The sequence below is a fragment of the Jaculus jaculus genome, chromosome 3, assembly GCF_020740685.1.
Source record: "Jaculus jaculus isolate mJacJac1 chromosome 3, mJacJac1.mat.Y.cur, whole genome shotgun sequence".
Taxonomy (NCBI): Eukaryota; Metazoa; Chordata; class Mammalia; order Rodentia; family Dipodidae; genus Jaculus; species Jaculus jaculus.
In genome coordinates, this window is record NC_059104.1 from 151,862,517 (window position 1) to 151,877,740 (window position 15,224).

At 39.7% G+C, this 15,224-nt stretch overlaps 1 protein-coding gene across 5 annotated transcripts in view; it reads left to right on the top strand.

Moving 5' to 3' along the window:
* Adamtsl3 (ADAMTS like 3) overlaps positions 1-15,224 on the top strand; it is a 336,164-nt gene that overhangs the window by 111,471 nt on the left and 209,469 nt on the right. For all 5 annotated transcript variants that reach the window (XM_045145013.1, XM_045145012.1, XM_045145015.1 and 2 more), the window contains exon 4: positions 7,554-7,681. In XM_045145013.1, the coding sequence (XP_045000948.1) occupies positions 7,554-7,681 (128 nt within the window). The remainder of the gene's footprint in view (positions 1-7,553; positions 7,682-15,224) is intronic.

The following is a 15,224-nucleotide window of genomic DNA, read 5'->3' on the forward strand; positions in this document are numbered from 1 at the left end:
CCAGCGAGCCCTTTATACAGAAACATGGGAATTCTTGGATTCGTGGAGTCTGGCTGATTCCAGCCCAGGGTGCTGCCCAGCCCTCATGGTTTCCTCATACAGTATTCACTTCTTCCTCAATTGCATGTTTGGAAAATGTCCCTCCGGGTCTGGGAGTGCAGTTGTAATGGCAGAATACTTGATCATGCCCATGGATTCAATCCCTTTGCTGCTAAAATAAACAAACACATAAACATGTAAATAAAATGTGCCTTATGTAGGTCTTGGAAAATTTCCTAATGGGGAGATAATGAGAAAAGTGTTGTGCTTAGGGTATGAGATATGGCATGAGCAGAAACTGTGAGAAATGGAGCTGGAGAATATGGTAGAACAGGCTATGGGAAGCTTAGAAGTGTGATTCGTGTCCTGAGGAATTAGCAAAAGGGAAGTCCTCTAAAGGCATGGTAAGATAATCAGCCACCCACTGACTAGAAAGGCTAGAGCAAATCCCCGAGGGCCTAGACTCTCAGGGAAATGAGTTTTAGCAGAGGGAAGAATGGATGGACGTATGGGGCATTTCTCCATAGCACCTACCATACTGCTTTAGAAACGCTGGTGTTTAATACATCCAGGTTGAACTGAATTGTTGAGTCTCTGTGACAGCATGAGTGACATTTTTAAGTCATTTGTCAAATTCATATTTTTATATTTTTGTTGTTCAAGAACTTAAGGTAGTATTAACCTGAAAGAATGTATCTACTGTTAACAAAATCTAAGTGGTTTGGGATCTCCTCAAATAACCTTTGTGGGAACATTGGAATGAACCTTTATTTGATGTCTGGGAAGTAATATCCCACTGGAACTCATTTTATTTGGGGTTGTTTTTAATATGGAGCTGTTAATATAGCATTTCCAATAAGTGACCTTATATGTGAAGCCTGTGTTTAATTACTTACGTTTTAGCAAGACTGGTAGAACTGTATAGTCATTATAAGTCGTGGGTTTAAGAACTTGTCAGGGAAATACTTTATGATTTGATTTATGTCTGGTGATCCAAGAGGGTAAAGCAATACTTGAGACTTTATGAGATTGTGAACATACTTGCTTCTACAATCTTCTGGGTTTTTGCCAAGATTATATAATGAGTAAACAATATCATTTCTTAAATTTGTCATCCAACATATTCCCTAGCTAGAATTGTACTTGGAAAATATGATTTCCTAGATCTTTACTCCTGATAGCTTAAAGCAAACAACAGAGTGCACACTGTTTATTTGAATGTTTTTATTGGTTTGCCTGTGGTTTTTTTTTTTCTTTCTCTGTAAAACAAAAGAACTCATGTTGTATTGCCCACACTAATCGGATTTGTTGTATAATACTAGAAATTTGTGACTGGCAAAAAGAGAGAAGTCCATGTTTTTTTGTGATTTATTAACAGTTAAGAAATAAAGATGAGCAAAAAGGAAGAAACCACGTGAACCCTATAGGAGATAATATGAGGGACGTGGTCATTGCAGAACTGCTGTGTTCTATAGAAAGGAGTGTTGCCTGCTCTGATAATCTGGGCTGTAAGAACAGCTCTCATTCTAGTCCCTTCTTGCTCTGGATTTCTTGTGTCTCTTGCTCTTGACAGTTAAGGATTGGTTGACAGTAACTATGTCCTTTTACCTCTCTTCTCTGCTGCTCACAGACTTGAGAGCTGCTTGTCCTCCCAGGACACCCAGCACTGAGCTTTGAACTTTGATATCTGTGTATGTGGTGTGAGACCACCAGCGGATGCATCTGAGCTCACAAATGCCCGCCAGCAATGCACATTCCTCACAAAATAACCTAGATAAACGAGATACCCTTGAAAATCATTGTAGTCCACTTGCAATAAAGGGGCAGGGAAAGGCTTCATTGAGATATCAAAAATATGTTGCAGTCAAGCAGATCCCAGCAGCAGATGGATGAGATCCAAGATGTGAAATGCTAGCTGTGAGTGATGATGGCTTGGCTGCTGTATTTGACTGGATTCCTGGTCAGGAAGGGAAGTAGAGTGTCAGTGGTGAAAACACACAGATGTCCATGAGGAAAACAGGATTTGTCTGGGACAAGTCACAAGGGGTTCTTCCTGGGCCCCTCATTCTTTGGATGTGCATGGTTTGCAAAGTCACAGTTGTTGACGCATAAAAACAGGACTGGGAACATTCACCCAAAGGGCTGTGGAGAAGTTTACAGAAGATGAAAGGAAAGGGCCCGCCTGCAAGACTCTCTCCACGCATAAACAGTGTCTTCTGTAGGGAAGATGGTATGCTTCTGGCCTTTGTCCAGGTTTTACCACAGGGGCACAGAGTGACATGGTGTGGGTTGAATTAAGCTTAAATTGGTTCAGATACCAATTTACTTTGTAACGTAGAATTCACATGGAGTTTAAATAATCTCTTAAGAAAGCATAAAGAGATGTTTCAAAAGGGGGGATTGGCAACAGTGGTTCCCAACTGATAAACATGAAACTGTTCTATCTGGTTCACTAGGATGCCAAAGATGGAGCAGGTATCAGTCAGTTCCATTTTTATGGCCACTGGGGTTCAGGTCTGAGGTTGGTCACAGGGAGGTTGCTGCATCCTTCTCTCAAAGGCCAGCTGCCCACCACACAGCCCAGGAGCAGTCTCCACATGGCCTGAGCCATTCCTCTCAAAGGCTGTTTTCTTCTCTCCACAACTCTCTTCGGACATTTGACGAGAGTGATTGGTATGATTTTACATTCATATTGTGACGCAAAACTATGTTCACAGATCCTGTGTCCATTTAGTTAGCTGCATACTTGATCTTGTGGTCTGCTTAGTATTTTAACAAAAACAGAAACGTGCATTAATGGAATTCTGTCCGATCAGGGAGATGGTCCAGCACGTTTATTAGTGACTTGGGTGAACACATGGATTCTACAAAGCTGAGCAGAGCGGCTCACAGATGGATGCTAGCTAGGATCAGGGTCCAGGCAGACCTCAACAAGCTGGCCTTCTGAGCCAAGAGCAACAAGAGGAGATTCACTGGTGATTAATGTTAAGTCTTACGTAAGCACCAATGGAAGACAGCTGTCTCTGCCATCATTGTTTGGGAAAAGACATTTTTATGAACAACAATTGCTCTCTTTTATCACACATTCACCAGCTATATTTGTTGAGATTCTGTGTCATTTACTTTTTCTGTTATGGTATTTAAATACTGTTTAGGTAACGATGTCACTTCTGTTTAATTGATGAGATTTTACAAATGTTAACAACTTATCTAAATAACTGTAACCATTATTAATACTGCCTCTATTGGGAATTCCAATAAATGTTATAGCTGAAATAGGAAGAAAGATGGAAGAGAGGGAGGGAAAAAGAGAGAGGGAAGGAATGAAAGAAGGGAAGAAAAGCAGAGAGGGAAGGAAGTAAAGGAGGGAAGGAAGGAAGTTAAAAAGAGACAAAGGGAGAGAAGAAAGGAGAGAAAGAGCAGAATGAAGAGAGGAAAGAAGGGAGGGAAGGAGCAGGAAGGAATGCAGGGAGAGAAATTTCGCAAAAGAGACCTACTTATAGGGACAGCATATCAGTCTATGGTCTTTTTAAGTATGGTGCTATGTTCTGTACACTGCCTTTGATGATTAAGCATTTGCAAGCTTAATTGTGCACAGAAATAGAACATGCTTGTGAAATTGCTGGGAAACCAGAAGACATAATGTGATGTTAGATTTTGGAGACTTTGGGAAAGGTCTAGAAGGATATTCACAGAAGTGGATCACTGTCAGCTGCTCTAGAGGGAGGAAGAATCTAGGGAAGTATAAGGGAGAACAAAAGAGAAAGAGAAGTGGATAAAATCAGGGTCATTACTGCAGGAAAACAGGCTGTGGAAATGTGACATGGGGGTTTCCAAGTGAAATCCAGCCATCTTAATGGTAAAGGAGAGGAGAAAACTCAAGGACTCCGTGTTACGCCATTTCCTTTCTGCTTTCTAAAGGGGAAGAATATCTGATGGATCCAATCAGCAAAAACAAATACTTGCATTTTATAACATGCCTATTTTAATTATTTTAGCATCAAGACATTTTTTTCTAAGTAAAGGTGGAGAAGTTATGGAAAGAAACCTGATTCTAACTATAAACATAATAGATGGAATGGTGGGAATAAAAACTAATTAAAGCAATATTGCAAAGAACTCTCAACTTTCATTTAAAAATATATATGATGATGTTTTTCAACTTTTCACATTCAGCCTATTGGTATATCAAGTGACAAAATGAAAAATCAATTTCAGCTGTGTATATTTTAAACTTTTACCTAAATGATTTGGACTAACCCCACCTAGAAGTCCAGATGAATGCATTAAACTCGTTATTGTGTTTTTTATGAATTAAAATTTTATATTTTATGCTAGGGTATAGACAGGTTGCAGTTATATTTGGTGACATTTAGGGCAGAAAATCGAACTGAACAGTGGTCTAATTAGAACAGTAAATAGTGTGGGTTTAATTAGCTCCCATTCCTGATGACAGATTTGATCACTCGCCAGATATTTATCCTTTCCTTTTACTCAACTATGACTGAAACACTGCTCTATAGGACTGCTTATAGTGCTATAAATAGGTAGCTTGGCAAGAAGCCATCAGACCTGCTGACCGGCGAGATTTGAGTGAAAATTATTGGAAAACCCTTCTTTGCTTCCAGTCATTATTTTTTCATTTCAGTTTTGAAGGTCTTTTCTACAGATCCCTTTCTTAATTTAATTTTTTTTTTTTTTTTTTTTTGGCTGGATGAGGTCACTTGCTTAAGGGCTTAAGGAAACCTGTACAATATCTAACTCTGTCACATGTTGCAGTTTATGACTGTGCCACGGTTCCCTTCAAAACCTTTACCATTCTCTAACTTATAATTTACCTATTAAATTCTGTCTGACTTTAACTTTTCTAGAGGCCAAGAGGATGTGTTTTTCTTCTTCTTGCTTGTTTTTAATTTAAGACAATATGGGTTTTATCTTTAGAAAGATGCTACAAGATGTAGAGAGACAAAAGTAAAAATCACAGACATGAATCATGCCAAGTCCTTGCCCTCTCTCACTGCTTTCTCTATGCATGGACAAATTTACCTGTGCTAAGAATGATTTAGGCTTACATGTGCATATTGTTATCTAATGATTGATTGCATTTTGCCCTAAAATGTTTTTAAGAAAGAAATCTCAAAAGCCATGAAAGTTCAGACACTAATCATTTACCATTTTGGCATATTTGTTTCAGACATTTTTGTAGAGGTTAGGGGAAAATAAAACAAGCATGGCCATTCTTTTCATGACTTCCTTCAATGACTCTGGTTCCCAGGCCCCCTCTTCTATTTCTGGAGGCAATTGGACATGTTTCTTTTTGGTCCATATACTTGTACTGTTACTACATTTGTGTGTGTTCATTAAACTATAACTTTATCTAAAAATAGGAAATATTTTGTGTATTTACTTATGTTTTTTTTTAATTTTAGTTTTTTATGTATTTGAGAGGGAGAGAAAGAGAGAAAGAGAGAGAGAATAGACACACCAGGGCCTCCAGCTGCTGCAAACAAACTCTAGATGTGCTACCTTGTACATCTGGCTTATGTGGGCCCTGGGGAATTGAACCTGGCTCCTTTGGCTTTGCAGACAAGTGCCTTAACTGCTAAGACATCTCTCTAGCCCCTTACCCCCTTACTTATGTTTTTATTTATTTATTTATTTTGTGTGTGTGTGTGTGTGTGTGTGTGTGGTGTTCTTGTGTGTGTATATGCTCACATTTGTGCATGCATGTTTATGTGAAGGCCAGAGGCTGACATAGGGTGACTTTCTTGATTACTCTCCCCCTTATCTATTGCGATAATTCTAACTGGAATCAAGATTCAGCTAGGATAGCCAGCCAACTCACCCCAGGGATACCCTGTCCTTGCTTCCAAGCACTGGGGTTAATATGGGTGCTGGGAATCCAAACCCTTGCTCTCATACTTGCACAGCAAACACTTTACAGACTGAGCCATCTCTCTGGCCCCGTGTTTTACTTTAATGATATTAAAGCTATCAGCCTTTTCCTTTATGTTTGTATGTTTGTAGAGATGTATAGGATAGTCTTTCCTATGCTAACTCTATGTGATGGTCCATATCTATGTGATATATTTTTTCTCTTATGTTTTTGGGGTTTTTTTTTTTTGAGGTAGGGTCTCACTCTGGCTCAGGCTGACCTGGAATTAACTATGCAGTCTCAGGGTGGCCTTGAACTCATGGTGATCCTCCTACCTCTGCCTCTGGAGTGCTGGGATTAAGGGTGTGTGCCACTATACTTGACTCTTGTGATTTTAATGTTTTACTTAGTATTATATCTGGATTTCATTTTGGCATGTTTTACATAAGTTTTAAAAACCATTAAATACTGGTATTTGGGAGACTGAGGCAAAATAGTCATGAAGTAGAGGTTATCTGATTTTCATAGTGAGACCCTTTCTCAAAAATATCTTATTTTTTATCTATTTCTAGTCTACTTTTGAATTATTATTAATAATTAATAGATATGATTTAAGTGTTTATATGCATGTATGAAAATGTAACAACAAAACTCATTACTTTGTATAATTAATGTGCACTGATAATTAAAAAACTCATGAGAAAAAAATTTGAAGGCTGGAGAGAGAGCTTAGTGGTTAAGGCATTTGCCTGAGATGCTTAAGGACCCACATTGGACTCTCCAGACACCTTATAAGCCAGATGCACAAAGGTGAGGCAAGCACAAGTTCATACAAGCCCATTAGGGGGCGCAAGCATCTGGAGTTCCATTACAGTGGCTGAGGCCCTGGGGCCAATTCTCTCTCTCACTCTCTCTGTCTCTCTAAGATAAAAAAAAATTTAAAAATGATACATGTGATTACTTATTGCTGTCAATTCATACTTGAGACAATTTCCCTTCTTATACTTTTTTTTTTGTTTGTTTTTTGGTTTTTCAAGGTAGGGTATCGCTGTAGCCCAGGCTGACCTGGAATTCACTCTGTAGTCTCAGGTGGCCTGAAATTAAGGCAATTGTCCTACCTCTGCCTCTCCAGTGCTGGGATTAGAAGCGTGCACCCACCACACCCAGCTTCCTTTTACTTTTTTAAATGTTAAAAATATATAAGATGCCTGGCATGGTGGCGCATGCCTTCAATCCCAGCACTTGGAGGCAGAGGTAGGAGGATCTCCATGAGTTCGAGGCCATCCTGAGACTACATAGTGAATTCCAGGTCAGCCTGGCGTAGAGTGAGACCCTACCTCGAAAAACCAACCAAACAAACAAGCAAAGTAAGATGAGATCTAATTCCTTCACAAGTTTGCAGTAGACCATGCAGTTTTGTTAACTGTAAACACAAGGGTGAGAGCCCCAGAGCTCAGTAAGTTCTCATGGTGCATGTCCATCCCCTGAGCTTCCTGTCTCTGTTCCCAAATCCTGGAAGTCAGAGTTCTACTGGTCTCTTCAAAGAGTTGGACTTCTGCAGACGCCTTATGTAAATAGAATTGGGCAGTATGTGACCTTCTATTTTGGATGATTTTTTGTTGTTGTTTTTCACACGTAGACCTCAAGAAACGTTCGTTCTGATGAAGAAAAAGATGGCAACTGGGACGCTTGGGGCGAGTGGAGTGACTGCTCCAGGACCTGCGGGGGCGGAGCCTCCTATTCTCTGCGGAGATGTCTGACTGGAAGGTCAGTGGTGGCTCAGACCCCCTGTGTTGGGGGGTGTCAGGGCCTCAGGGTTGAGAAGGAGGGGAGAAGACTTGGCTTTGGAATCTTTCATTATAGGTAAACATTAGTTGATCTCAAGTTACCATACATAAGTAGAAATGGGCCTCCTTGGAATGGTATCGTGGTATCCTGTCCACATGATGTTCACAGGAGTCCCCAGATACTTTGGCTTTGTGAAAGGGAAGGCCTGGCAAGTTAAATCACTGGCTCAATGCTGTCAGAATTTGGCACGAAAGGTCATGTTTTCTGGATTCCGTCCTTGAGAGACCACAGTTGTAATTCCCTTCCTGTTCACTTCTCATTGATTAAGCAGGTAATGTGCGTTCTGTTTTCACCTTTTCGAGATGTTTGTGTTAAACGATATTTGTTAAGATATAAGATGAGCTTATATTCATGTTTTAACCTTTCATTGACAACTCTCATAAATATAAGACAATTTACCATGATCATAATCTCCTCTCACGACTCTCCCTTTTCCCCCTCCCAAATTCCTCCACCACTAAATCCTTTTCTTCTTTCCAACTACGCTCTGTTCTACTTTTTTTTGTTTATTTTTATTTGTTTATTTGAGAGAGACAGACGAAGAGAGAAAGGCAGAGAGAGAGAGAGAGAGAGAGAGAGAGAGAGAGAGAGAGAATGGGTGCACCAGGGCCTCCAGCCACTGCAAACGAACTCCAGACGCGTGCGCCCTCTTGTGCTAACGGGGGTCCTGGGGAATGGAGCCTCGAACCGGGGTCCTTAGGCTTCACAGGCAAGAGCTTAACCACTAAGCCATCTCTCCAGCCCACTCTCTTCTACTTTGATGTCATCCTTTGTTTTCCTCCTGCTATGCAGGCCTTATGTAAGTAGCATCAGCCACTGTGAGGTCATGGATATCCAGGCCCCTTTGTGTCTGGGAGACAGCATTGTGAGCACTCCTCCTTCTCCTTTGGCCCTATGTTCTTTTCTGCCACCTCTTCAGCAATGGTCTCTGCACCGTACAAGGTGTGATAAAGATGTCTCATTTAGTGTGAACACTCCACTGTCACTTCTTCTCAGCACTTTGGTGAGTTTTGACTTCTCCCAGTGGTCACTGCCAAGATGAGCTCATTTTTAAAATCCCACATATCTTTAGTCAGCATACACTGATTGTTTTTGAGGTCATTGTTTTATGATACATTAAATATGAACTCTGTCCTCAAGTTCTCTTGAAACAGGGAAAAACAAGACAAATGAGAGAGAGCAAAATGGCCTTTGAGAAGGAGGACTCAGAAGTCCACCCCAGGAAGACATTCCAAGGCTACTAGATGCACTGGAAAAGCCTCCTCCAGAGCAAGTTCTGACACTGAGCACTAACCTTAAGCAAATGACTAGACAACAGAACCCAGTTTTACAGGCAGCTGCCTCTCATTGTTATAGAGTGCATCCTCCTTCAAGAGTTTCCTGGGCACCTGAAAAAAGTTTTTATTTTTTTTCTTCAAGCCTGAATGCTGGCTATTTATTTATTTGCAAGCAGAGATTGAGAAAGAGAGAGAGAGAGAGATAGAAGGATTGAGAGAGAGAGAAAGAGGGAGAGAGAGAGAGAGAAAGGAGACAGACAGAGAATGGGCATGCCAGGGCCTCTAGCCACTGCAAATGAACTGCAGACACATGTGTCCCCGGGTCCTGAGGAATTGAACCTGGGTCCTTTGGCTTCACAGGCAAGCGCCTTAACTGCTAAGTCAACTCTCCAGCCCCTGATTAGACACACGTAGAAGAGCTGCTGTGTCTTGGTGAAGGTCTATTTTGCCCATTATGTTAGCTATTCAGTGGACTGTTTCTCTAGGAAAGCATTCCCTTTAAGTCTTGCATTGCTTCTTTGATGATTTATCCCATTTTGTATGTTTACTTATTCATTATGGATGGAAATTCTATTATTCAGATAATCTTCTCCTCTCTGTCCATTTTCTCTGCTTCCTGAGAGATTTATTCCTGAAACTTAATTTCCAACTCTCTTGCAACATACTTCTCTCTTTCATAATTTTTGTTCCTTGAAATTTTCCAGAACTTAGGAAACAAATGGAACATGAAGCATGGCTCCCTGTTTTCAATAGAAGACTCAGTTTTCTCTCAATGATGTCTGTTTTACCTCTGGAGATAACAGCACAGTCTTTTGTGGCAGAAGGGAAGGGACTTGGGTCTAAGTAGTACAGATGATACCCAATGCTGATGTTTTTGACCTGAGATTTATTGATCTGTCACAAGTGTCTGAAGTATTACTTCTGCAGCCTTTGCTGAGTTCTGCAGGGTAAACTGAATTGTTTCTAGGAATCCCTCTGTTGCATCAGGACTTAACATTCTTTGGTCTTTGAATAGCACCATAATTATTAAACAAAATGAATTTGTAATATAAAATTTGACCAAAGCACAGACACTTTTATTTGCATATGTGTGGTGTGGTGTGTGTGCAGATGGGTACATTCTGTGTGTGTGTGTGTGTGTGTGTGTGTGTGTGTAAGCTAGAAGAGAATGCCAGATGTCTTCCTCTCTCTCTCATCCATATGATTCCCTGAGAGAGCCTCTCATCAGAGCTGGCATTTTCAGCCACATTGGCTGACCATGTACAGTGAGTCTCAGCAATTCTCTGGTCTCAGCCTCCCCCACATGACTGGGGTTTCAGGCATGTGTGGCCATGCCCAGCTATTTACATAGATGCTGATGAATCAAACTCAGACATTCTCAGACCCTGTCAGGCCCCCATGCCTGTATCCACTGGGCCATATTCCCAGCCCCTCATTTCCTCACTGACAAATTCCACCAAACATTTAAAGAAGAATTTATAAAGATTTATAGAATAGCTTCCATAAAATAAAAGGGGACACAATTTAGTTCATTTTATAAATGTATAAATGTACAAATGTATGGCTTATACCAAAACCAGAGAAAGACTATACAAAAAAATGAAAATTAATGACCAATGTATCTTAAGAGTATAAATGTAAAAATTATTAATTAACTATTATCAAATAGCATTCAGGACTATGTAAAAATAGTTGTATAGTTGTGCATCGTGAACAAGATGAGTTTAGTCCAGTACAGTATGTCTGGCTCAGGATTTAAAAGTCAGTCAGCAAAGAGAAACATGCATAGACCAAAATAATAGGATGAGTTACTCATAATCTTCAGATTGGGAAAATGTTTCAAGGTTTCTTTTCCTGGTGCTGGGGACCGAACCCATGGCCTTGTGCTTGCTGGCCAAGTGTTCATCAGCTGAGCTAAATCCCCAAGCTCAGGAAATTTAAGGTTTTAAAAGGCCAAACACTGACCTACATATTTGCAAAATGAGAACCTTCACACACTAAAAATGATGAAAGTGTAGTCTCTGTTTCAGAGGAGCCTGTCAGTTCTGTCATTAGGGAAGCCATGCATGCCCATAGTGCACCTATCCCCTCAGATGCATTTCCCAGAGAAACTGAAGATCACACTATGGTAACAGGACGGGAGTTCTCACTTCAAAGCGATATATTTAAACTATAGTGTATATGTTGGGAACCAGCTGAAATCTTCAACATCTAGAGAAATTCATTGGTTAAAAATAATTCAGGACTGGAAAGGTGCCTTAGCAGCTAAGGTGCTTGCCTGCAAAGCCAAAGGACCCAGGTTTGATTCCCTAGGACCCACGTAAATCAGATGCACAAGGTGGCCCATATGTCTAGAGTTCATTTGCAGTGTCTAGAGGCCCTGGTGCACCCATTCTTTCTATATGCCTCTTTCTCTCAATTAAATAAATAAAAACAAAATATATTAAATGTATATTAAAAAATAACTCACAAATTGTAGCTAAAAATTCAGACTTCACAAATAAATGGTAGGATATTTACAAATTGGATTATAGTACAGTCATGACAGTGAGTTAAAGTTATATCTACCACATGGAGGCCCTCAAAAACAATGCCCAGATAAAGAAAAATCCTATGAGAAAAGGCACACATGTTCCCTTATCAAGTTGAACTCAAAACCTGTAAGTTTCTGCAGCTTGAGACTTTATTCAGGTACCTCTTTTATTTATGAAGTAATATTTATTTATCCTTCTCATATTTTAAACATACAATGTTTTCAAGACTTATATAGTTTTTTAGGACTAGTGGTTCTATTTTAATTTCAAATCTTAGCTTGTATGCTAAAATTTGCTTTTAGGCCTTGGAACCTTTAAATTTGTTGTCTCTGTGAATTCATCTAATGTGAGCAAATACACAAGTCTGGAAAACATCAGAAGCTATATGTCTATATGTGTGTTTAAAATATGTGCATATATGTGTAATATGTATACATATTATATGTATATATTTTTTTCAAGTTGAGAGAATAATATGTTCTCAAAGCTTTTCTCTTTTGAGCTTGGCAAGAGGCCAGGCCTCTTTCACATTCACTTGCTCCATGCCTAAGAGACAGACAGTCATGTCATTTTCTTGTCTAAAAATAGAATTAGATGCATTTGAGAGACGGGTAGCAGGTTTTTAACTAATTCAAGCATTTCTGCTGCCCACCTTTTGGTCTCACTCATTACCAGCTCATTCCAGCGTCAAGGACTTTCACTGCAGTTTTGAAAGTACACTGAGATTTCAAGGAGGAAACGTATTTCCCTTGGAAGGCTTATCAGTTCGCTTTATCCTTGAACAGCCATAGAGATTTATTAAAACTTCATAAATATTGAGCACTTGTGGTCAGTTTTTCTTGGAAGAAGAATGTGGATGTGATTACATATAAAACCAAACAAAAAGTCACCACAAGGCTTTTAGAGAACATGGCAGTGGTTTCTGTTATCAATGTGCCCCTTCAAAGGTGTGATTTAAGTAAGAGATGAGTGTGGCTATTGTGTTTGTTTATTTATTTTGGGATGAGGCTATTTCGGATTTGATTACAGTTGAATTCTGGAGTCACCACAAACCAAGCACCAGCCAGAGAGTCTCTTTCTCCTGCGGAAATTTGAGACTTGATGCTCTAGACAAGTGCCAACCATGGGAAACAGGTTTAACTTAACCACTATTTTTAAAATTAATATATTGTTATTCTTCGAAACATAAGCTTCTCAGTCTTTATGACACTAGTGTTTGAGTCAATATGTCACCAAATGAATATAATAAATTATAGTGCTATATGCTCCAGGGAATTTTTATTAATGTTTTAAATGTATTCTCATGTGGAATCAGCATGTGTTTTTTATATATTCATAAATTTATGACTTTAAAAATCTTTAGATTCAGGGTGCTTTGAATGTTGTAATGGCTTGAAAATACATAATTGTGAAATGATGTTCTTGAATTTTCATATACTGTGGATAACCATTAGCCCTTGCATATATTAATTACAATGATATTAAAATCTTGCAAGTATTTTTTTTTTTTTGCAGCTCAGTTGCTTTGGGCCAAAGGAATTATTTCCAGAATAAGCTGGCAGGTTCCTGCTTGGGGAATTAGGACTCCCATGTCCTTAACTTTAAAATAACTTGCATTTCATTTTTATGCCTGTTTCATAAAGTAGCCATTCATTTTCATACTAAAGTGTAACCAAAGCATGCCACATCAATAGTGGCGAGCCAGTGGGTTTAGTGTGTGTGAGATTGGATGATGTGAAACAGAATGCTAAACATGGTGGCCAGATGGTCGAGTTTCAAAATCTTTACCACTGGTTTGTAAAGTGGTTGAACACTAATGTCCTTATATCTTTATATTTATATTCTGGTACATAGTAGGTTCACCAGAGAGGTTATTGAAAAAGGAACAAATTCAAACTACTGCTTTATAGCTTGACAATTCTGAAAATACAAAGTTTTGTTTTCCATATCACTTTGAGACAGTTTTAGAGGGATTTATAATGCAGATCTTTACCCTTCAGATTTAGATTTTTAGGTTCGGGTTTCTAGTGAATGGCTCCTGGACATAGCAGGCAGCTTGAGTAAAAACCATGATTATGTGGACTTTGCAGCAAGCCTGAGATAGCCATGGGATATCACTGAGTAATGGTCTTTCTGTTTGATAATAAATTTCTTTTTCTTAAATTGTGTTTCTTTACATGAATTAAAGTGTGAAAGAAAATACCTCTGAATTTATAATTACTTTTTCTAAAACACTTTTTAAAGAAATTAGCATTCCCTGTTGTTGCAGTCAGGTTCCCATTGCTGGTAGAAATCACCTAACCAAAAGCAGCTTGTGGGGAAAAACAAGAGGTTTATTTTGGCTTACAGACTTGAGGGGGAAGCTCCATGATGGCAGGGGAAAATTATGGCATGAGCAAAGAGTGGACATCAGGTACAGGAGAGTGTGCCAAACACCGGCAAGGGGACACTGGCAGACATAAGCCCACCCCCAACAATACACTGCCTCCAAGAGGCATCAATTCCCAAATCTCCATGAGCTGGGAACCTAGCATTCAGAACACCTAAGTTTATGGGGAACACCTGAATCAAACCACCACATTCTATCCCTGGCTCCCATAAACTGATATCTATACATGATATAAAATATAATACATTCATTCCAACTTTAAAAGTCCCCATAGTTTTTAGAAATGCTTTATTTATTTATTTACTCATTTGACAGAGAAAGAGGGGGAGAGAGAGAGAGAGAGAGAGAGGGAGAAAATGAATGGGTGCACCAGGGCCTCTAGCCACTGCAAATGAACTCCAGAAGCATGTGTCCCCTTGTACATCTGGCTAACTTGGATCCTAGGGAATTGAAACTGGGTCCTTTGGCTTTGCAGGCAAATGCCATAACCACTAAGCCATCCCTGCAGCCCAAACCCCATAGCATCCCAATAATCCAAGGTCTTTTACCTGAGCCAAAATACCAAAAAAATCCCCCCAAAGCCTCATAATGGCACAGAATAAAACTCGCACTGCAAAAGATGGCACTGGACATAGCAAAAAAAATATTAACCAATACAAGATTTAAACAGGGCAAACACCAAACTCTGTAGATCCAAGTCCAACAGCTGTATTCAGTGACAAGTCTCCAAGCCTGATAATTCTAGCCAGCAACAAGTCTCTGGAGTTCCAATTCTGCCCCACCAGCTAGGCTGCTCACAGTCCTGGAAGAATTCATCAGGGCTGGAAACTTTCCTTAACAGCCTTCTCATGGTCCTAGTATCTCCACTGGCTCTCCACTGCAACCAATGGCTCATCTTCTCAGCTCCACTGGGTCTCCATGCAGGCATCCAGCAAACCTGCTTCACACTGCCCATTTCCAAAACACAAGACCATGTTACAAATTCAATGACTATCTCTTTCCTGCATTTTTTACACTCCATAATACCAGGTGGGGTACCAATTTTTTAATCCAAGGGGGATAAAGCCGACTTTGAAGAACAGGACACTCCTTGAGCACTTGGGTCCCTTAAAAAGAGTCTACATTCTATCTGTTGCCCCAATGCAGGCCAGCTGACCTCATCTCAAAGGTTGTAATCTCATATAATTACAGCTGAATAGGCCAAAGTTTCAACCCAAAGATTTCATTTATATGCCTTATCCCTCCACGTTCACCAGTCTGTT